The 22192-nt window shown below is 46.8% G+C and overlaps 2 protein-coding genes across 5 annotated transcripts; both read right to left on the reverse strand.

Annotated features, from left to right (window-relative positions):
* Window positions 1–2718: 2718 nt before the first annotated feature.
* Window positions 2719–9832, reverse strand: ripk4 (receptor-interacting serine-threonine kinase 4). Of its 2 annotated transcripts, none has more exons than XM_029174233.3 (8): window positions 9535–9832; window positions 7448–7739; window positions 6642–6790; window positions 6366–6415; window positions 5323–5478; window positions 5048–5163; window positions 4447–4690; window positions 2719–4351 (listed from the first exon to the last, which is right to left on the reverse strand). In XM_029174233.3, exons 1-8 carry the CDS (start codon window positions 9714–9716, stop codon window positions 3114–3116), a joined length of 2427 nt encoding a protein of 808 aa, XP_029030066.1. In that variant the 5' UTR covers window positions 9717–9832; the 3' UTR covers window positions 2719–3113. The 2 variants fall into 2 exon arrangements, with proteins under 2 accessions (XP_029030066.1, XP_029030065.1); XM_029174232.3 differs by having other exon boundaries at window positions 5323–5481; window positions 9535–9831.
* Window positions 9833–13237: 3405 nt separating this feature from the next.
* prdm15 (PR domain containing 15) lies at window positions 13238–21524 on the reverse strand. Of its 3 annotated transcripts, none has more exons than XM_029174436.3 (24): window positions 21411–21524; window positions 20857–20896; window positions 20671–20764; window positions 20274–20427; window positions 19704–19856; window positions 19519–19624; window positions 19352–19432; window positions 19053–19262; window positions 18032–18211; window positions 17857–17951; window positions 17689–17776; window positions 17377–17544; window positions 17203–17297; window positions 16986–17117; window positions 16468–16611; window positions 16232–16395; window positions 16030–16109; window positions 15787–15906; window positions 15577–15708; window positions 15408–15491; window positions 14991–15166; window positions 14830–14910; window positions 14345–14566; window positions 13238–14246 (listed from the first exon to the last, which is right to left on the reverse strand). In XM_029174436.3, the coding sequence occupies exons 1-24, from the start codon at window positions 21507–21509 to the stop codon at window positions 13710–13712; spliced, it is 3435 nt and encodes a 1144-aa protein (XP_029030269.1). In that variant the 5' UTR covers window positions 21510–21524; the 3' UTR covers window positions 13238–13709. The 3 variants fall into 3 exon arrangements, with proteins under 3 accessions (XP_029030269.1, XP_029030271.1, XP_029030272.1); XM_029174438.3 differs by lacking the exon at window positions 21411–21524 and adding an exon at window positions 21252–21398; XM_029174439.3 differs by lacking the exon at window positions 21411–21524 and adding an exon at window positions 21017–21169.
* Window positions 21525–22192: the final 668 nt, after the last annotated feature.

Consider the following 22192-nt stretch of genomic DNA (forward strand, 5'->3'; position numbering starts at 1 on the left):
TAACACATTTAATGAATCTGCTTTCTCTCAAAAGCTTTCCAGGAAGTTCTCTCTACCAATGTAACTGGAAGCAAACAAACTACAGTACGTCACCTGATAAAGAAATGCTCCAATCAACTGTCCATGGGATGGGTAAACCTGGGTGTCTACATTAAAGCCAAGCAGACATTTTAGGTACCTTTCTACTGTCAGTGAATGTCTTTCCAGAATACATCGGCGCTCCATAAATCTTGTAAGTCGTCAATTCGGAGGAGTGCAGTCACAACCACGCTTTGACCTTGAGGCTACATCCACATGTTGCAACTTGTCTTGCGTCTTAAGAAGCACGTCTCAGATCTCGTTCAGCAGGTTCCACGAGGTTAAAATAAGGGGAGAAAAAAAAAGAGCTAGGAGGAAAACAGCCCACAGCTCTTTGTATGAACACTGAGCTCCCAGCACCCAGTCAGAGTGTAAAACAGATGTTGTTTCCACTCTGCTTTGTTTTTCAGGGAATGAGGGAAGACAGCTGGGGAAAAAAATTAATAAATCAATGCATTTTTTAAAAGAAGCATTTTGTTCAGTCTCCACAGTGATTTCTGATGTGAATCATCTCTTTATTTACTTTATGTTAACAATGATCTTGCGTCACTTCTGCAAAAAAGGTGCTCCGTGAGTCTGACAAGGCAGCGAGGTATGACTCACTATCACACGCCAACAAAGCAGCTCACTTCTCAGAAGAGTAGTCTAGCATGCACAGTTTGTGTAGGGCACTGTAAAAACATGACATCACACATCAAAGTTTATATTTGTTTAACAATGCATCTTTAATCATAAATAAGTGCCATTGCTCGAGTGTTGAATACTGAGGTATTGATTTGTTTATTTTTTTACTCTATTTCTACAATTGCTTCTACAGTAGTAATGTCCCATTAGGACATATTTAATATCATTAAAGTTTGGGGCATCCTTTAATATGATCAGTTATAGCTACTCACATTTACACTGCACTGTGCTGTTAGTCATTATTAAATATTTGTTCATAACAAATGCTGCAGACTAGAAAAGACAAAACGTTAAAATGAAAATCCTTTAAGTAAGAAATATTTATCAAATGTTCTGGAGTTGACACATTAATCTGCCTAAATTAAAACTAAGTACTAAAAAAGTACTAAAGTAAGCTACAGCTAAATAGAAGTACTTAAATGCCTGATGGGTACTATGGTGTATACCTAATGCTTCACTTAAGATTAAGTACTAAGTTTTTACCCTTTAAGTTCTCCAACGTTGACCCAGCGCTGTGTGATAACAGATGCACCATTCTGCTCAAGATATGTTTGACAATCTCTCAAAGGCAAAAATCTTGAGAATTCATGATGCATCAACACAAGAACAAAGGTCAGGACGGGCCAGAGACAGCTGTTGAAAGTGGATCTGAGTATATTACTTCAATCACTTCATGTCCCCACTGACAGGTGGTTCATAAGAACGAAGCATTATCATAACCTAGTTACACTAGTTATATTTTAGTTGTAGTTTTTATTCATAGTCTCATATCATTTAAAGGCACAACACCAGGTTACCTACTATATCATCCCAGCTCACAGGACCACAGCACCTTGGGCTGCTGCGTCCAGGGACAAAGCTCGACCTAGACGTGGCAGACGTGTCTAACAGCAGGTTATATCACATCCTTTCAGAGAACAAAATAAGGAAAACAGACAATGAGCGTGGAGTCAGCCCCCATTAGGCTGCTCTGCTGCATAATGGAGCCAGTTCTCTTACCCAAGGCCGTGTGATTAATGCCATGCTGGGGACTGTGTTCATCTATCATTCATCAAGGTGTGAGGTACTAAAGGAGCCTCTGAGCCGGAGAGGTGAAAATAGGAGACAAGGAAATGACTCATGGGTTTTAAACAGTAGTTTAGTGATAGCTTAATTTCATTTGAAATTGCTCATTTGAAAAGGTTTGAATCATTCAGCAGTAACTATACAGTGGAAACCTACATCCTACATCTGAAGTGCTTGGCGTTGGAGTCTATCCCAAGAGGAACTCAATGCTTTCAGTTATTGTACAACGCATGTAACCAACACATACCAGCAGTCGGATGTTCTGGTATGGGCAATAGGCGAACACAACGTTCCCCCCTTCACCTGGGAGCAAATAGGCCTAAGCGTTGTGTACACAAGTCAGAGGCCGTAGCTTACACACAATCCACCAAACCTTTTTTTTTTTTTTTTTTTTTCTAAAAAGCCTCAGCAAACACGAGCTACAGTAACACAATTACACCCAGCAACCAACCACATTCAATTTCTCAGCTTACAAAAAGCCAAGCCCTCGAGGCATGGGGGACAGCCTGTTGGTTTTAGCGAGTGGTGAAAGGGTAAAGTGGTCGGAGGAATTAGCCAACAGGCTGGAATCGCAGGTAAAACACCAGCTCCCCTTATCTTCTTTCATCCATCATCTTACAGCCTGTGATCCCCCTTAGGGGCAGTTCCCATGGTCTGTGCCAACCTGAGCGTGCTCCGTGGAGGCAGACTGACTGTAATAACAGCGCAGGTGAGGCTGCAGATGCAGACATGCCAAGTCTGCCCAAGAGCGGCAACGAGAAGCTCACCGTGAAAAACAAAAACACAGCCTCAGACAAGCCCGCCGCACCTGAGGTGCTGAATGAGACAGTAAAGGGTCCGTTTCAAATGGGAACATGGAGAAAACAAACAAGGACAAACGCTTTGAATGAGTGAAGTTTACATTCTTAAATGTTTTAATTGGTGGATGAAGCACTGATATGTAACAGGTGCAAACACTTCTGGTACAATGCATAAACAGAAACCGTGTGATGTACAGTATTTAACGAAGCTTGTGACCGTCTTTGTGTTTCATTAAATATATATATTACAGGCATACCAGCATGCCCCAGGGTACGGGCTCTCCTTAGAAAATGTGCTTTTACATAAAAAAAATGGTATTGTTCAGTAAAAAAGGAAATACAAAAATCAAATACAGTATTTATAATTTTCATTTACATATGTACATCAAAGCTTCTCTCACTATGGTAAAATACTTACAGTCCCGATTACCGAGTCGATCCCATGGAGTGTAAACCTGGGAACAGTTCTTGCCGCGTCCCTGCCCATTAACAGGGCGCTGACGTCACCTGCGAGTCGTCGCTGTCGTGCTCCGTCAGTTTAAGAATGACCACTTTCCTCTTCAGCTGCTTGACCTCCTGTTGAGCCGGCTCCTCGGCCACAGGCTGCACCGACCTCTCTGCGATTACCTCCTGGCAGTCCTGCGGTAGAAGCGCGGTGACGGTGTCTGTGTCTGTGTCTGTGTAGCCTTCCGGTAACGGAGCGGGACCAAGCCCCTGCTGGGCTGACGAGTCGCCGCCGTCCGGACAGTGAAGGAGCAGCTCCTTCAGGACTTCGCAGTGTCCGGCCTCGGCTGCGAGGCGGCAGGGGGTGCGCAGGGCTCGGTCGGCCTTGCAGGGGTCGGCCCCCTCCTCCAGCAGCATCTTGACAGTGGCCAGGTGGCCTCGCTGCGAAGCCAGGTGGAGGGGCGTGAGGCCGTGGGCGTTCTGAGCGTGGATGTCTGCCTTGTGTTTGACCAAGAGGCGGGAGGTGCTGGTGTGCCCCGTCTCCGCTGCCACGTGCAGCGGCGTGTTCATCTCAGCCGATCTCACGTGGACGTCCGCCCCCAGCTCGATCAGGATCCGGGCCACTCGGTACTGCCCCCTCTGCGAGGCCAGATGCAGCGGCGTGCGGCCGTCGGTCGTCTGCCCGTCCACCATAGCGCCGGCCTGTTTGACCAGCAGCTTCACAATCCCCAGGTGTCCCTGCCAGGAGGCCAGGTGCAGCGTGGTCCAGTCGTCTTTGCCCTTGACGCGGACGTCGGCGCCTCGGCTGAGCAGCACCCGGAAGACGTTCTCCTGGCCGTGCTGGCAGGCCACGTGGGCGGGTGTGCGCCCCTGGCCGTCCGTCTCGTTGATGGCGGCGCCGCGGTCCAGCAGCAGGCGCGCGATTGCCTCATCCCCGTTCTGCGCGGCCCAGTGCAGAGCCGTGTACTGGTCTTCGTCCTTGGCGTTGACGTTGGTGCTGCGCCGGCCGAGCAGAAGCTCCGCCAGGGGCTTCATGTGCTTCTCCGTGGCCAGGTGGAGGGCCGTGGAGCCACGGGCGTTGGCGAAGTTGGGATTGGCGTTGTTCAGCAGCAGGAACTTGACGGCCTCTTCGTTGCCTAGGGCGACGGCATGGTGGAGCAGGCTGCCTCCGCCCTCGAGGAGAAGATCAACATCCTGAGGCTGTAGGATTTTCATCAGCTTGGCCGTGTCTCTGGTCCGGATGGCCTCGCAAAGCTTCCGCTTCTGGACCTCAGCGAAATCTGAAGCAACACAAAATGACAATTATTAGTATTAATAATGTGACAAAAAATCTAACATAATGTCTCCCAGCAGTGATTTTAAGTTTGGTTTGTACCATATGTGCTTTCTTTGTCAAACGACAACAACGTGATGGAGTCTTGGGAAGAGAAGGCTGAATCAGCTGAGGAGATGCCAGACAGTCTCTTGCAAGTGTTTTCCTTAATGTGACAGCTGTCCTCCTTCACGTGATCAAAGCTCCTGGAGATCCCAGAATCCACTTGGCTCAGCAGCTCCGACAGGCTGTAGTCCTTTTCTGGCAGCATGGCTGACTTTGGGCGCACCGGTTTGTCCCCTTGAACCTACAGATCAAATAAAACACAAACATATTCTTTAAAGACTTTGCCTTCCATTTGGCTTTGATTCATGGTTGCAGCCACCAACAATGGTTATTGTTGACACCGGGAAACATTGCTGAATGTAAATCAGAACTGATGAATGACTGCTGTCACAACGAGTCATCTGAATCAACATACAGTGACCACAAAAATGAAAAAATGCAGAACAATCCCATCCATCTACATTCCTTGTTTGTAGCACAATGGATGTCAAGGTTGCACAAGGTATAACTATAAAGCAATAACCATGTCTGCAGATAAGCCTGTCAACGTCCTGGTGTGTATGCTGTACATTATTGAGAAACTGCGTCATCATACTACCTGGTCATTGGGAAGTGCAGTCGGGGACATGGGCTCTGGCTCCGATGTGGATAAGCGTGGGCTCCTCAGCTCCTCCTGAGGCTTGGAACACAGCTCCTCGGCTTCAGTAGCGATTTCTACAAGGACAACAGGTCTGGCTCAGGTTCCAATAATGAAAGGAAGAGGATTAGGAGCAACAAAGCTGAGAAAGGCGCCATTGAAGTAGGAGTGGGAGACAAAAGCCCCAATTTAACAGCCTGCTGCACTTGTGCTCTGTATTTCTTGGAACCACTTACCCTGGAAGCTGGGTCTGACTTCAGGGTTTGAGGCCCAGCAGCGTTGCATTAGGCTCAGGAACCCTGCGCAGGCAGAAGGTCGACTACGTGGCACCGCACTCAGATCTGGACGCACCCCCTTGGCGACCTTCAGCATGATCTGCAGGATGTTGTTCTCTTCTAGGGGAAAGATACAGTTCTTAACTTCAGATCCATGACAGCCAGCTCTCATCATAGCTGCTGATTCCTGCATGTGGTTTAAAGGCAGACATGCTATAGGTTGTGACAACATAAACAAGTACAGATTGGCGCCACTGCCTATGGAGACAGTCCACCTGCATGGCTTCACCACATTCTTCCTGTGTGCTCAGATAAGGGAGTGTTTGTGCCGTTTCCCACGGGGGCCGACAAAGTTGGTCTGACCTTTGTATCTGAGTGAAGGATCAGCCAAGTCAGTGATTCAAAGCAAACAGGAGGAGGCTCATTCACAGACACTTGTAAAGAAGGACAGGAGCTGGAGACCTGATGTCTTACTTGTGCCTGGATCAACATAGGCGGTGCCACATGACATGGCAGCCATCATCTAGACAGCGTATCCTTAAAACAAGTCAAGTTCTGAACTGTTACACGATATGCCTGGGAAAAAATCCTCTACTTGCCAGTCTGGCCATGTCCACCTGTCTGCTCTGGAATTTACAGAGGACGTACGTGCAAAGGCAACGACGCAGACACAACCTGAGGTCACGCTCTCAGAGCGAGTTATTACGAAAACATCTAAACAAAGTCTGGTCTCAGCAACTTGTGCATAAATTGTCATGAAATGCTTTGTTGTCATCTAAGCCTTGTTCTTGTCAAAATTGGATGGTTTTGCTTAACCTATGTACATACTGTATACGTGAAATCATCAATTAAAACAGTTTAATTATATAACACTATTATCAAGAATATAGAAATCTATGAAGACCAACTCTGTTAGAATGATCACTATTTTATCCTTGATCCATTAAATGTTTTGAAATGTTCAAAATGTGTTTCCTTTCATAAAAACAGGTTTCACGTCTTACCTTGGTAAGGTTTCTTCTGCGTGAGGATTCCCCAGATGACGATAGAGAAACTGAAATGGAGGCAGAATGAAATCAAATGGTGTTGGCACATCAAAGAATAGCTCCTATGATTTTCTTATTAGCACTGGTTGTCAAAGCAGGTGAGTAATGATCCGCACACAAACATTCAGATATTGAGCTACTTGTTCTGGGCAGTGACTGTGAGTCAGAGGATAAAATACAGCACCAAACAATCCTACAGCCACAGAAAACATGTAAAGTACACAGAAGTCTGACCTGTATACATCATGCTTGGTGTCCGACACCCTTTTCTCCTCTAAGATGCTCTCGGGTGGCAAATAGGCCACGGTGCCGCAGAAGCCATCTCTGCTGACGTCCCCGGGCCTCGTCAGCCCGTTCCACCGGGCCAGGCCAAAATCGGAGATCTGAAAAAGAGGAGATCAGATAAAACCCTCTAAAGAGCTGCCCCCGCCACAGTTCTCACACAGCACCAAGCTGATGACTAATGCTACCCTCAGTAACACAGCCAGCGAGGCTCCTATTGTGTGTACTCATGGTATGATGAGGGCAACGCGGCCGTGTCCCAGCCTGTAGGAGAGGAGAGGCACACACGCTAATTCACAGAGCGGGCTTTAATAGGAGCTGAATGGATCCTGTCGGAACACGCCTGGGCGAGGTGTTTACATCCAGGTATTAAAAGCCACAAATGAAGATTCCCACCCATTGGAGCTGTGCTGAGGCCGGAGCGAGGCTGACAGACACCTGTTTGCCCAGAGCCTGTGCAAGGCTGCAATTTTTAAAACGGATCAAAGGGCAAAGCCAAGCGTGTCACCCATGGAATTCTCCCCTGAAACCCGAAAACGGTGACTTTTACAGCTGTCTTAGGTTCAAAGGAAAGCTTTAGCTGTGATTTGTCGTCCTTTCACTCCTGCCTCCCTGCAACAAAACCCGACTCCTCCTCTATGTTTGGATGATTTCAACGAGAAAGGGATTCTTCCTTAGTCATCAATTTTTTACATATTTTGCTTCTACTGAAAACCCCAGATTAAAGCCATTCTAATGGATAAGCTGCTAAACCCTACCTTGACGTGGTAGTGAGCATCCAGCAGGATGTTGGCGGGCTTCAGGTCCAGGTGGAGCAGCGGAGGGTTCATGCAGTGGAGGAAGTTCATGGCCACCGCCGTCTCGTGGATGATGCGGAAGCGCAGCTCCCAGGGCAGCGGCTCATTGGCCAGCAGCATCTCCAGGGAACCCGTCTCCATGTACTCCATGACGAGGCCCTGGGGGTCCTCACAGATCCCATACACCGGGAGGATGTACCGGAACTTGGCCGCCTCCATCTTCTTAGCCTCCTCCAGCAGCTCCATACGGTCCCTGCCATAAAAAGAAGCCTATGAATGACGGGGCCGGAAATACTGAGAAGTGTACATAAGTGCAATTCCAGCCCTTGTGTTGCTGCACATGCCATAGAGCTCACAGATGTTTATTGGCCTCTCATTAAATCTTTGCCTAATAACAGTGAGGTCAGGCTTTGCACACGGTGCTGTAATATTAGGCATGGCTTCGGTCATAACCCACATTCCAGCACGTTGCATGTCATCTCTAATGGGCTCATAACCACAGAGAATGTTGACCAACATTTCCTTTAGAGGCTATGAAAATGTGACCTCTGTAGACTTCCACAGTTCAATCCAAGTACACGGAGCACTTTCTTAGGCCTTGAAGACATTCCAGACCGGCCAGGAATGCATCAGGAGGAGCGCAGGAGGCTCAAACAGAGGCTCTTGTTCTGTGTTGCTCAACCTTTATCAGTGCACGGGCCCCTGCTGACAAACCTGAAAGCGTGTCTCTCCAGTTAAAACCAAAAAAAAAAACAAAGAGAACAAACATCTTCATAGGAATGAGCTTCGAATGCAGAAGCAGGTGAAATTCCATAAATGGTGGCAGAAAAGTATACGTGATTAAAACACTGATGATGACTGTTCATGGTACAGACTGCTGCTTTATTCAGGCACAAGATCTAGGCAACAACAATAAATAAATAAACTACCAGCATTTGTTTGCCTAATCCTTAACTTAATCTGAGAGACTCCTCAGAACCAGACAAAGCCCTTGGTTTAACCCAGACGCCCGGTACGACCAGTTTTACAGCTTCTTTTATTGTCGACGCCACACAGCAGAGGTGTGCGGCCCAGGGACACAAAGGTAGCATTGAGTACACAACACCAGCTCAGGGAAGGCTGCAGTCAAATGACTAAAATGACTGTTTAGATGCTATGCAGAAGTTTGGAGGTGATAAGATCTTCGGGTTCGGGTTCAGTGCAAGCTTGACGTTGCATCACAGGTGGAGAATGACAGTCCCATTTTTGGGCACTGACAAAATATGAAGTTCCTGTTTACAGGTTGTTGTTGTTTTGGTCGCGGCTGACATACAGGAAATACAGATTTTAAGTCAAAGAGTGTGCAGTGAAGGAAATACAGATTTAAAAGTTGTCTTTAGGGCCTAGTCTTGATTATGGAGCTCATGTAGAACAGACAGGTTCAGCAAACATTAAAACTCAGATAATAAGCAGGGACCCATCAGCTACTAATTTAAACACGACTGATTCTTTGATTTAAGGTTTGATTTAAGAGAAGACTTCCACCTGACTCCAATGCAGCAATCAGTCAACACAGATCACTAATAAATTGAGCTTCAGCACAGGTTGTGTATTCATTCAGGAACACCTTGCAAATGGAAATGTGTCCCAAAGAGCCCCCTCCCCCTCTGGCATATGTAACATGATAATATGGTAATGTATTAATGTCACTGCATGTTTACGAGGGAAACCAGAAGCTCTCGTGTCTGCTTGGTTTGAATTCAGCAAACAGCAATGTCCCTGACCAATGTGATCAGACATGGCAGGTCAGAACTCCCTGGAGCTCAGCAGAGCGTCTTAACATCCACTACGCTGTCCGCTGTTCGCTGCTGAGGGAACTGCACGACAGCTTCGAGGGCCCAGACTGTCACCGGGTGAGTCACGCGTCTCCTAGTGTTCACCTTTCAACAGCACAGGCATTCACACCGGCCTGCCTGCTATGTCGTCATAAACTAACCATTAAATGGAAAAGCAGAGACACGAGAACAAACGAATCAACACAGAGATTTGGCTCAGCAGCTGGAACTTACTTGTTATCTACATGAAGGCAGGGAGGGCACTTGATAGCCAGCCATGTTTTCCACTGTTCGTGCCGAACTTTGTATACTTGTCCAAATCCACCTGAGCCTATTTTCTCCCACTTTCCAAACTCAGAGGAATCAAAGGTCTTTAACAGCCCCATATTCCAGTGTGGAGAATCCGGAACATCCATGTCTGTGTTGAGAAACCCAGCGACTGGGTAAACTCCTCTCGTACTCGTCTCCAAAGCACGGCCTGGGGAAGTGAACTCACACCTACCTGCCTGCTTGTGAGCCGCTCTGTGTTTTTCCTCCTGACTAGCTCTGTGTTGGCCCTGCCTCTTTCAGGTGAAGGGCTGGATCATGCTGTGACCTCACTTCCTGGTGTTGAAACACAGGAAAAGAAAAAAAATCTCCCAGCCGGTACAGGCTTCTGTGGACAATAGCTCTCCACTAATTTGTCCTCTCAGATTTCTTCTATAGAGGGTATTTGTAAATAGTCTGTGAACCAACGTACTGTGAACCATTATCTACCTAAGCAGCCTGAGGTAAGATGAGGAAATATTTCTTCAACAAAAGGTGGGTTACAGTATGTGATATTAACTCAAAGGTCTAGGAATGTGTATGTACCTCAATCCCATCCAGCAGAGGGGAACATCCCAACACTCACATGGAAACCAACATCAAACGAGTGATCACGATGATGATGATGATGATGATGATGATGATGATGATGATGATGATGATGATGATGATGATGACGATGACGATTCAATTCAGTTCAATTCAATTCAATTTTATTTATATAGCGCTGAATCACACAAAGTTATCTCAAGGTTTAAGAAAAACCAACAAATCCCACATACAACAAGCCTTTAATTAAAATTTGACTGGTTGAACCAGGGACTGGATTCAGACAGGATGGCTGGATACGTAGTTAACCACCACAGACACAAAGCTCTGAGTCCGATGATACCTGTAGGTGAGGACAGAGTGGGAGAGAGAGAGGGAGAGCGGGGGAGAAGCACAACTACTGGACAGAAAGAGACAAGGTTAGTTGGACATAGAACAATGATAGGAGGTTATTGGACAGGTGGAGGTAGAAGGAAACAGAGGAGCTCAGTGTATAAATTAAGTCCCCCCAGCAGTCTATGTCTACTGCAGCTTAACTAAGAGATGGTTCCTGTGACTAACAATCATTGCCAGTGATCTGAACCATCTCTAACTATAAGCTTTATCAAAAAAGAAGGTTTTAAGCCTGATCTTAAAGGTGGAGAGTGTGTCAGCTTCTCGAACCTGAACAGGGAGCTGGTTCCACAGGAGAGGAGCTTGTTAGCTAAAATGATTGACTGCATTTTTATTATAAACACTGACATAGCATAACAATAAAACAATACTGTTAAGCATATGTGAAGAACATTATATTTAGTGAACAATCCTTTTGGATAAATTTGCTACTAGTCCTTTACTAGGTCTTGTATATTTTTGTTGTTTTTTTAAGGTAGATTCTTCCTGAACATTTACCTTTCTGTTTGACAATCAAAACCAACACCTGAAAATTATGACTTCATGGCCTTAGCTGCTTGAGGCTCTGTTCCTCTTGTTCTGACTATAGGTACAATTGAAGATTGTAATGTATTTGCCTTCTGGTGCTTAGCACTACTACTTTAATTACCTCTGCTTTATCTTCATAACACATGATGTCATATAATACTCCTCCACCCTTGCCTGCAGAATTAACTCAGGAACTGGAAGAACGAGGTAGAAAACGCTAAGGATGCATGCGTGATCAGGGAGGAGGCTCCGAACAATGATCTGGTCAGTAAGGAAACAGGCTTTGAGTCGTTGGCATGAGGGGCAGGGAAAGTGTGAAAGCTGCTAGACAGAGAGAATGGGAGCCCCCTCCACCCTCTCCCACAGTAAATGGGTCCTCGCGGGCGGCATCACACCTTTTGATCATTAGAACGAGAGCGGAGGTTTCATTGGCGTGTTAATGAATGAGTTCTTTTCATCTGCATCACTGCTCTGATGAGAAACACCATTAAACAGAACCACCCTCTTTTCTCCACTAACAAAAGGCAGCCGTCAGTCAACAAGAGGACTCAACATGAGGTGGTGCCGTTTACAGGCGCTCAATTAAAAGTAGTAGCAAAATATGATGTACTCCAATAGGACTCCACTACCAGTAAGACTCTATGAGCTCCATAATAATCTTTCACACAGCTTTCGGCACAGAATTTTCTTCCACTTACCAGCTGCTGTATGATTTCACACTAAGTCTTATGGTGGCAGACATGTATTACACTTATTTATTTTTTATCATAAGTGTTCCCTCTCAGAAGATGTTTGGAACTTTTACTAAACAATGCACATTTTGGAACAAAAGGAGAAAGAGGATTTTTGAGTGGTTCCTTAAATTTTTGTAATAGACTATTGCTCTTAGTAAAGTTATAGGTTTTTGATATCTGCAGGAAATGTATCCATTAGTGTGTATTCATGTCTTTAGCATCATTATGTTCGGTCGGGTTTCAACTCTTCGCTCAAACAGATCACACAGAATTGGAGTTGTATTTCTACTGTACTAGCAGTGGAATATGTTTTAAAGCAAGTATTATTGTGAACTTTAGTCACCTCTTTGATCCTTCTCAGTTAGTTGTCAATAAATCTCTAAGCTTTTATCCAAACAGTGTTACAAACTGTGTTACAAACAGGAATCCCGTACAGTCCTGTCCCATTTGTCACAGGCTCCATCTCAGCTTGTGACAGCATGTTCAGATCAGGTATGCGACTGGTGAACTATTATCCAGTGAATTTAGTGCATCTCTATAAGTAATCTCTGGAATTCTTTAAAGTGTATGTGGGCAAAAAAGCAGCGACTGGTGTTCTTGAACTCTGAAAATTATTTGAAGATATTAGACTTGGACATTAAATAGACAAATGACTTGTACACAGATGTAAACAATCATTATATTTCCACCCAGTGCTGTAGGACAATGTCAGGCTTTATCGCCATCTACTGACAGCTCTCTGCTCTGTGAGGCTTGAGTGTGTTCCCAGCCTGTGGTTGTGAACCTGGGTTTGTTGCTTCATCCATCTGGTCGATTTAAATAAGAGGTCAGTGCTGGGTTGCAACGTCTTCCCCTGTCGTCAAACATTAACCAATGTGTTTTAGCTGTCGAGGCCCAGACAGTTCACGCTGATACTGTCGTACACAAGTTCACCATCAGGACAACACCCAATGACATGGAGGAGATTTGGATCGCCACAAATAAATAGCTGTCGCTGTGCATTTTGCATGAAGAGGACACACTGGCATCACAAGGCTACAGGTAAAATGTGCTGTGGACTGAAAAGATAAAGTGAAATGCACTGTTTGCAAAAGACTGAACTGAAATTGACCTGCGAACTGAAGCTCAAAAAGTGAAAGCCAAAGATAATGTTTTGAGCTCATTCATTATGACATTATGAGCTACAAACACACATGCATGTAGCCGGAAAGCTATTGTTGTCTGTCTGAGAGGAGTAGAAATAATCTCAATAATAACAGCCAGAGGAAATGAAAAGTAAAGGGGTCATTTAGCTGCAAACAGGCCGAGACCAAACCAGATCTGCAGCATTCTCATGTTTCTGTGATGTTTGTGCCCGTGGTTGTGATTAGTAACCCCCCCCACACACACACACACACACACTTGACATAAAAACAAATGACAACAAGTGTAAAGAGGCATTTTGTTTAAAAATATCAGTAGAAAAACTTTCCAGTACTTTTCCAGACAGTCTAAAGAGTAATTACAGTTTACAGCATTTAAAAATAACGTCTCATGGCTCATAGGAATATGAGTGTGTTCAGTCTATTAGCAGCTGGAAAAGCCAACTGACACACCTGATTAAGGTAATGAGCAGGAAGAGGTGGAACCAGCAGGTTGGTGGCCATCGAGGACCAGGTACCTGACACAAGCTGTGATTTTACTGAGGTTGGTGCTGTTACACGTTTCACCAGAGCAGCAGATTTAAGTTGAAAAAACATGCAGGTTTTTAAAAGACTGGTAAGGCAAAAGATTATTCATCATGTTGCTTTGGTTTGAAATGTAGATCTCCCAGAGGAGTGGGTGGTTGGGCAGGAGAGGCATCAGGGTGACAGTGACTGCTAGGTGACGATGTGAATGGGAGGTGGCCAGCACCTCTGCTCAGTAGGTAAACATCTGCTGGGCTGCACTGTTCTGCCGCTGCGGAGTGGGCGCCTGGCTCTGGTTAGCTCTGCCCGGTTCTGGGCCCTGGCTCTGGGTCTCCTGACAGTCCCCCTGAGCACCCTCCACCACTGGGGTGACCTGGCCGGCCTCGGCTGCCGGTACAGGCCTCCAGGCCAGAGTCGGAGCGTCCAGCTGGTGGCCCATGGGGTTGACCAGAGTGGTGAGATTGATGAAATGGGCCACTGACTGAGGTGCGGCGCTCCCACCGGGCCCCACCGTCTCTGGGACGAGCTCGGCAGGACGGTTGTGGAGCATGGCGGATCCGCTGACCGTGTCAAAGGTGACGGTGAGGATGGAACTGTCCAGCGTTAAGGGCCGGTCGCTGGCCGTCAGGTGGCCCACAGCCACAGGCTGCAGGCTGGTGAACTGGGTGGAGGTGTGGCTGGTGATGGGGGTGACGGTGATGTTGGTCAGCCCCACTGAGCTGTTGGGGGAGGACGCTGACGGAGCATTTGGGTCTGCGAGGACCACGACCTGAAACAGCAACAGGAGCAAGTTTTAATCCATAACGTTCTAGAGATGGCAGCATTGTTCTCTGGCCCCTTACGGCCGTGAGGGGACCTGCTGGATACCTGCTGGATACTCTGCACAGCAGAGCTCGTCTCCGTCTCATCGCCGACGATGACGGCGCTGAATTCCGTCATAGACTCGTGCCTCGGCTCGGTGAAATCCACGTAGTCGTCGGGCTCAGAGAGCTCCGGCTCTGCTGAAACCCTCTGCTTTCGCCTGGTGTGTCGGGCCGGTCGGCTGGGCCGGTCCTGAGACAGCCCGTCTTTGTCCAGGGTCAGGGTGGGCTGAGCGAAGAGGTGGAACATGGTCACACATCATTAATGACAAAAAGAGGTGAAAAGGCTGTAACACAGTGTATCAGACGAATCAGACACAGTGGAGTGCAGGACAAGGAGGGTAAAAGTGTAAATATACACAACTTTACTGCGGGGTTAATAAGCTGGCTTCATGATGATCAGGACAATCAAAGCAACATTTACTGTAAATCACCAGTCAGAAATAAAAATATACACAGAAGAACGTGAGCTCTGATTACACGGATTCAAACCTGCACAATGCTGATGGAAGAGTCGTTGATTGTTGGAGGTTCCTGAAGATCATCAAACTCATCAATTCTCATAGACACCACCTGCAAACAAACAAACATAATACATGATACGCTGAGTCTGTGTTAAGACTTTCCGTCCAGTCAGCGCAGTCTCCACTGACCTCTGGGTGTTTGCGCCGCAGGTGCCGGTTCATGGACGCTCGCGTGGACACCTTGGTCCCGCACAGGTGACAGGCCTGGGCCTCCACCTTCTCATGGGTCAGGTGGACATGTTTCTGCAGCATGTACTCTGTCAGGTACTTCTTATCGCACGTTGCACACGTCCACGTCTTACCCACTGAAATGAGAGGGGGGGGTTACGGGTTCAGTCCAGGGTGAGTGGAGTGGAACCGACCAATCCTCCACTTCCCTTCCTTTCATTTTTGGGGAGTGGTTTGGTTTCTTTATGTGGTGCTGGCTGAAAAATAAGCTGCAGATTTACTTTCCACTCTATGTCTGTGGGAAAGCTGCTAAATTATAGGCTCCTATCTTAGGACAAGCGACTGAGTGGCTCAGTTTTAACACACTGTGAGACTTGCCCGTGTGGATGAGCTTGTGCGTCTCTAGCGTTGTCCTCTCGCTGAACGTCTTTCCGCACAGTTCACACATGAAGTCCTTTATACCTGCGGGCAAAGCAAACAGACCGAGGGTAAACATGCGTATTGCGCTCTGTGCTCCCATGTCAGGGGCTCGTCTCCATCTCCTCACCCGTATGTCTCTTGAAGTGTTTCAGCATGTTGACCTTCTGGGCGAACTTGCGGTTACACTCCTTACACTCGTACTCTTTGATGCCCTTGTGCAGCTTCATGTGGTGCCTCAGGGCGTGTTTGGTTTTCATGCCTGCGCGTGGACACGGCTCTTTAGCATGACAGTGACCCGAACGTCAGTTGAAGCACGAAACAATAAAGAGGACGTGACCTTTGCCGCACTCTGCACACAGGAAGTCTCGGATGTCGTCGTGCACCCTGAGGTGCTCCTTCAGCATGTCCTTCCTCGCGAAAGACTTGCCACACTTGTCGCAGCTGTGGCTCTTCACCCCTGAGCGACCGCACACGCACGCGGGCACACACGATCATTTCAAATGTAAAATGCACGTTTGTGTGGGTGCTAAAAAGCTAAATATGGAAAGAAATGTAAATAAAGTAATATACAGTAACTCACCAGTGTGGATGATTTTGTGCCTTTCCAGGTTTCCGATACTGTTGAAGATTCGACCACAGATTTCACAGGGATGAATGTACCTTTGGGATAAATGGGCACATTTGAAACAAGCAACAAACAACATTTAACTCAATATTCAGCATTTAACAACATAAACTTTTTCTTCTAACGCTTTCTCTTGCGCGGCGCCCTGCAGCCTTACTTCTGCACGGCCGGGTCGGGCAGCTGCTCCCTGTGGATGACTAGGTGAGCGTTGTACGTGGCTTTGAGTGCGAAGCGTCTGTTGCAGATGCCGCAGCCGTAGCCTCTCTCCTTGTGCTGCTCCATGATGTGCTTCAGGTACTCTCTGCCCTTGGCGAATGACAGCTGGGGACACAGGAGGCGCGTTTGCGTATGTGGCTTTGCTTTGTGCTTCAGTGGTATCAGCATTATGCTTACCTGGCATTTCTTGCAGTTGTACTTGTGGTGCTCGGGGTCATCCTCCTCCTCTTCGTCTTCGTCTGTGTCGTCGCTGGTGCTGGCCGAGATGCCGATCTTCCTGATGAATCCTTCTCTCTCCTGCTCGTCCATTAGGGCTATGTCCTGGAAGCGGAGCAGCTTCAAATGAAGTCTGTGCGATCCAGTGTATCAGCCTCCACCTACAGCTCACTTCCTCTTTTTAGTCACATATGAAAAAAACACATGCTTGGGATGTGCTGAGCACATCATTATGTAAAACTTGTTAATGTATGCGTGTTGTTGTATATGTCTCATGTGTGAGGTGACTGATTCATAAACACGATGCTGCCTCAGTGTTCTGATGGGACTGCAACATAGTCTGAGGGAGAATAACACTTAACTCATACACATACCTGTATGTAAAGAGGTTCTGTATAACAGCGAGAGGTATCTACCAGCTAAAATATACAGAGGTGTGAAATCAGCTTCAGTGACGTCTTCCTTCTGCGACGTCTCACCTTGAAGTGAACGTGAATGTGATCTCGCAGGACGTCCACGCGGAAGAACTTACGGCCACAGATCTCGCAGGTGTACTTCTTATCGCCGTGAGTCAACAGATGCTTGTTCATGTTGCTTCTGCAGGAGAACACCTGCGCATGGACAAGAACACAGCATCAGTGCATGAATACGGAGGCCGCCGGTACCTGCATTAACGTGGACGTCAGCCCTGCTCACTTTCCCACAGATCGGACACGGCGACGGCTCTTTCCTATATTTGGTGCCTTCTTCTCCGTTGGCCTCCAGCTCCTCTCGCTTCATGTGCTTTGTTCCTGCCGGGGTGCATTGTGGGTTTAGATTAGCGTGGTGATGCGTAGCTAGAGCAGAGAGTCCAGCTTCACCACCACTCACCCACTCCATGCCTGCGGTGGTGCTCCTGCATCACGTCTTTGCGGTAGAACATCTTGTTGCAGATCTCGCAGGAGTAGAGCTTCTCGCCGTGCTTCTTCTTGTGCTTGGACAGGTTGCTGTTGGTGGAGAAGAAGCGCGAGCAGATGTCGCACTGGAACGTCTTGTCGTCTGACATGATGAAACAAATATGGACAAACGTGATCAGACCAACAACACCTCTAACCACACACACACACACACACACACACACACACACACACACACACACACACACACACACACACACACACAGAACAGAGGAGCCATCCACACCTGTCCGGCAGTTGTGGAACTTTAGAGCATTTTCCAGCCGAAAGGATTTCTCACACGTGTTGCATTTGTATTTGTACTCTTGGTCAGGCTGGTGGGGCACAGAGAGGAAGGCATGAACACCCACATGAACTAAAAGCCCTGGAAGGAACGGTCTGGAGTGGTACCCACCATGTTCTTGCTGTGCTTGTAGGAGATGTGCTGCTTCAGACTCTCCTTGCGGCTGAACAACTTATCACACTCATCACACTTGAACAGTTTATCACCTGGAAGGATGCACATGAAGACTGCTTTAATAACATCTACTCTGTCAGAGCTCATTTATGTGTGCAGTTTTCCAACATACCATGGGATCTGATGTGTCTGTTCAGGTTGCTACTGTTTTGGAAGACCTTGTTGCACAGGGAGCAGCGATAAACCCTCTTGTGCTCTCTAGATTTGTGCCTCTTCAGGACGGCGGCGCTGTCTGGCCTGCTCTCTGCCGCCGCAGCCATTGGCTCTGAGGGCTCCGCTGTCGCTTTGACATCTGCACGCATCACAAGCCCAGTGTCCAGGGGAAGGCGTCGAACAGATGCAGCGTTAAATGGAAAGAGGGATCAAATAGATAGCATTCGTACCGATAGATGCATTGTTTACGTACGTTTTTTCGAATGAAGCATAAAACAATTAAGCATTTTAGCACATAGAAAGGTTTCATTCCTGAACCAGTAGGAGGCAGAATTGCAACAACTCTGTACACTGTAGAAAAACCCTGCAATTGCAGGGTCCAAACACCTCAGTGCCTCAGTGCCTGCTGACCTGTCTATTGTGACCTGCTCTTGATTTTAGACACCTGACTTTTAAAAGGTTGCTGTAAGGAGACCTCATAAAATCTGGAAATGTCCTTTAATTATAATTAACTGTTGCTGATAACGTAATTAGTTCAGCAGGTTTCAAATCGCAGACCGTTTCATCTCCAACCACTTCAGATAACGGTTATCGACGTGTTCCTCAATCGGCAGCCCAACATGCCTGAACCCATTGTATTCTTGCCCAGTTACGTGTTGTACAGTCAGTAAAACACTGCACGTTGACAAAGAGGAGGCGTAAGTAACTGTAAGTAACAAGCTTTATGTGTGGTGCAGAGCACTGCGAAGTGTAAGCACAGTGGAATAACAAGCAGCTCTGCTTTTATTGGAAGCACAAATGGTTCTGATTGTATGGCTGGTGAATATCAATTCAGAACAGTCAGCATCTATGGAAGCTGGGACTGACGCAAAGCCCGATTTTTATCTATTATGCTTTTGATTTTGTGCAGTCAATTATCTACCTCTCAACAAGATGCTGCACCTGTTTTCCATTAACATCCACCTCTTGGCTGTATTCACCTTTATTCTTGCCTGGGGCAGCTGCAGCTCCTAGTCTGCGGCCCTTAGCTCGCCTCCCTCTGCCCTGCCCTGGCCTGGGGCCCGGCTGTGCTGCTGGAAGACTGCCTTCCTCCTCGCTGGGCCCACCCAGACTCCCCTGCCGAGGCAGAGGCGCGTCGAGTGGAACCTCCGCTGCGGTCTTTACCTCATCCAGATGACTTAGCATGTTGCCTGTTTGCGCCAAAACGAATAAAGTGACTCAGAGTGTGAGCAATCATAACGTGGCATCTGTGTGGACTTAGCTGTGTGGCTTGGCTTACCTGCACTGTTCTCCTCAGCCACTGAGGGTGAGCCCACTTCTTTCTCTATGGTCTCCTCTCTCTGAGCAGATGATGTGACATCTGAGAAGAAACGAGAAAAGCTATATGCTACAATCCACTGTTGCTGTGGTAACCTAGAAGCCCACAGAGGCTATAATATCCTGTACCTGTCTGAGGTGGAGCCGCTTGAAGTGGCCTCAGCATGGGCTTCTCCATCTTTTTAGCGTAGAAGGCTCCATACCAGACCCTCAGCTCTGTACCCGGGAGCACGTCCTGGGGAACAGCAGACACAAACATGAGTCTCTGCATCAGGATTAATCAGGATGCTCAGGATTAGGCTGGTTTCAGGTACCTGGGAGGTGTTGAAGTACACATCGTCATCCTGCTGGTAAGCTGTCAGATTTTGGTGTTTGTGGTTGGTCGCGGGTCTCACCAGCATCATCCAGTTGCAGTCTTCCTCACTGCTGGAGTCAAAACACACCACCAATCCATCCTTCTGGAAGATCTACAGATAGACGGAGGGAGACTGAAGTCAATCTGCTCATGTACCATGAGGAAAACCTTCCTAACGGTGGCCATCAGTCTGTACAACTCCTCCCCCCTCTGCAAGGGTCAATTTGCATCTGTGTAGCATAGTACATACAAATGTCGTAGTATAGGTGTTGTATGTGCATACAAAGTAACTTGATTTGATAGTGTGTGTATACGTGGACATATGTGTATACATATGTATGTATATGGATGCATTTATACATATATTACACGTCTGTCCTGATAACACTTTATGCTATTTTTAATCTAACCTATTATATGTGAAATCAATCATAAGTGGGCAAAGAAATTTCCCTCTCGGATTAAAAAAATTCTTAAATCTTGAATCTAGAAATGAAATTGTCTTCTGCACAGCATCCACCATCTGCACCTTCAGAGGAAACGGGCCTTCCTTCTCCAGGTGGGGGACCCTTTTGGCCTCGAATGGGCCAAACCTGGTCCTTTTAACCAGCCGCCGTAGGACAAACACCCCCTCCACCCCGTCAGCCACTTCTCTGATCTCTAGGCTGTTTGGTAGCGATGATCTGATGCGGGGCAAAGGCACACATGGATGCAGGTTTTGAAACAACTTTTTTTTGTTAATGTTACATCATGTGATTAAAAACTAGTTATGGAAGCTTCAGGACATGGGATAATGACTGTCAATAGTCTGACATTAAATTATACACAATATACTCTGCTTTGTTCTGATCAACACAAGACTTCAATCAAAGGACTAAAGTTCTGTTTCGGTAGGTGAATTGTACACAATGACATCTGTTACTCACCGAGCTCGGCTGAGGACAAAGGAGTCCTGGACGGTAACCAGTGGTCCCAGTTCAGGACATTCAGAATCATGGAACTGGCCACAGTCCTCACACCCTATGTCACACATTATAACTGTCATCACAGCCCAGTGTCTCTACCTCACACAGACACATCTAATATACAGCAACAGCTGGATCCATACTTACAGATTAACTCATCTGGCGCTTGCTCAGCCATTATTCTAACCTATAAGCAGACAGGTAGATGTCTTATTAGCTTCAATTTCTGACACAATGCACATGTATGTAGAGAAAGTAGTTTGAAGAGTGTGTTAGGACGTAACAGAACTTCAGTGCCTGTACGCACGTTTCACGAGGACACTTCCCAACAACAGCAGCGCGTGCTCACTATAACTGCTTTATGCTATAAGCGCTACGGTTGGAGCATACACGTTAACGCATGCAGTCCGTGTAAGACACGGGATCCGGGATTTGAATCGTTCCCAAACTGTAGTCGGGTTTTAACTCCGATCTGCGCGGCTCCTCTCGTGTAAAATGCAACAAAGAACAGTCGGTATGGCGGATGGACCGGAGACACGAACCTCCAAACCGGAGTCGATGTTCATCAACGCCACACAATCGGCAGCCGAGGCGGTTCAGGAGGTGCCGCAGCGGACGGAACACATCGGCTGCACATTTACGACATGACTACGTCGCCATTTTGTAAAAAATCGACATGGATTTCTGGGAAAACACGTTACCTTTTCTGCAAAAGACCCTTCATTTATCGAATCCTGACTCCGGGTTCCAATCCGCTCCAGAAACGGCGCAGGACCGGAAACGAGTCGTGCCGAGTGCATTGTGGGAGCTGTAGGCTCGCCAGCAATGTACACAGCAAGTCAACTGAGTCATGTATTAGTTGAAATTCGGTTCCTTAGTCTTTTATATTATGAGGAGATACAAATTAAGTGTTTACTGTATTGCGTTTACAATAACAATAATATTTATGTAGAATTAAACGGATCATATAAAACACTTCAAATATTAATAAAATCAGTGATACTTTGTACACTGTACTTGCTCATTCTAACATGAAACTAAAGAGTATAGATCTGTATAAATAACAGTTACAGTTATGTAACTGTAGCACAGTATTGTAGTACCTCTACCTATTGTTTATAAATCATAATACTGCAGATGTGTTGGAGCCTGTTCTAGCTGTCATTAGGGGAGGTGCAGGGTACGGTACCACACAGGGCCGCATACAAACACAGACAAAGCACTCACTTGCCTATAGGCAATTTAGAATGTTCAATCAATTTGACTTTAGGCAGTGAGAGGAAACTAGAGAACACCCACAAACTTGAGAACATGCAACCTCTACACAGAAAGACACCTAGATGACTCTGGGATGGAATCCAGGACCTTTTTGTTGTGAGGCAACGCACCACCAGGTTATACTGGCATTTTAAATGTACAATAGCAAGTGAGAAATAGAGCGTTAACATGTAGCAACGCATTACTCTCCAACGGGAAGGAATTC

The sequence above is a fragment of the Betta splendens genome, chromosome 14 (genome assembly GCF_900634795.4).
Source record: "Betta splendens chromosome 14, fBetSpl5.4, whole genome shotgun sequence".
Classification (NCBI taxonomy): Eukaryota; Metazoa; Chordata; class Actinopteri; order Anabantiformes; family Osphronemidae; genus Betta; species Betta splendens.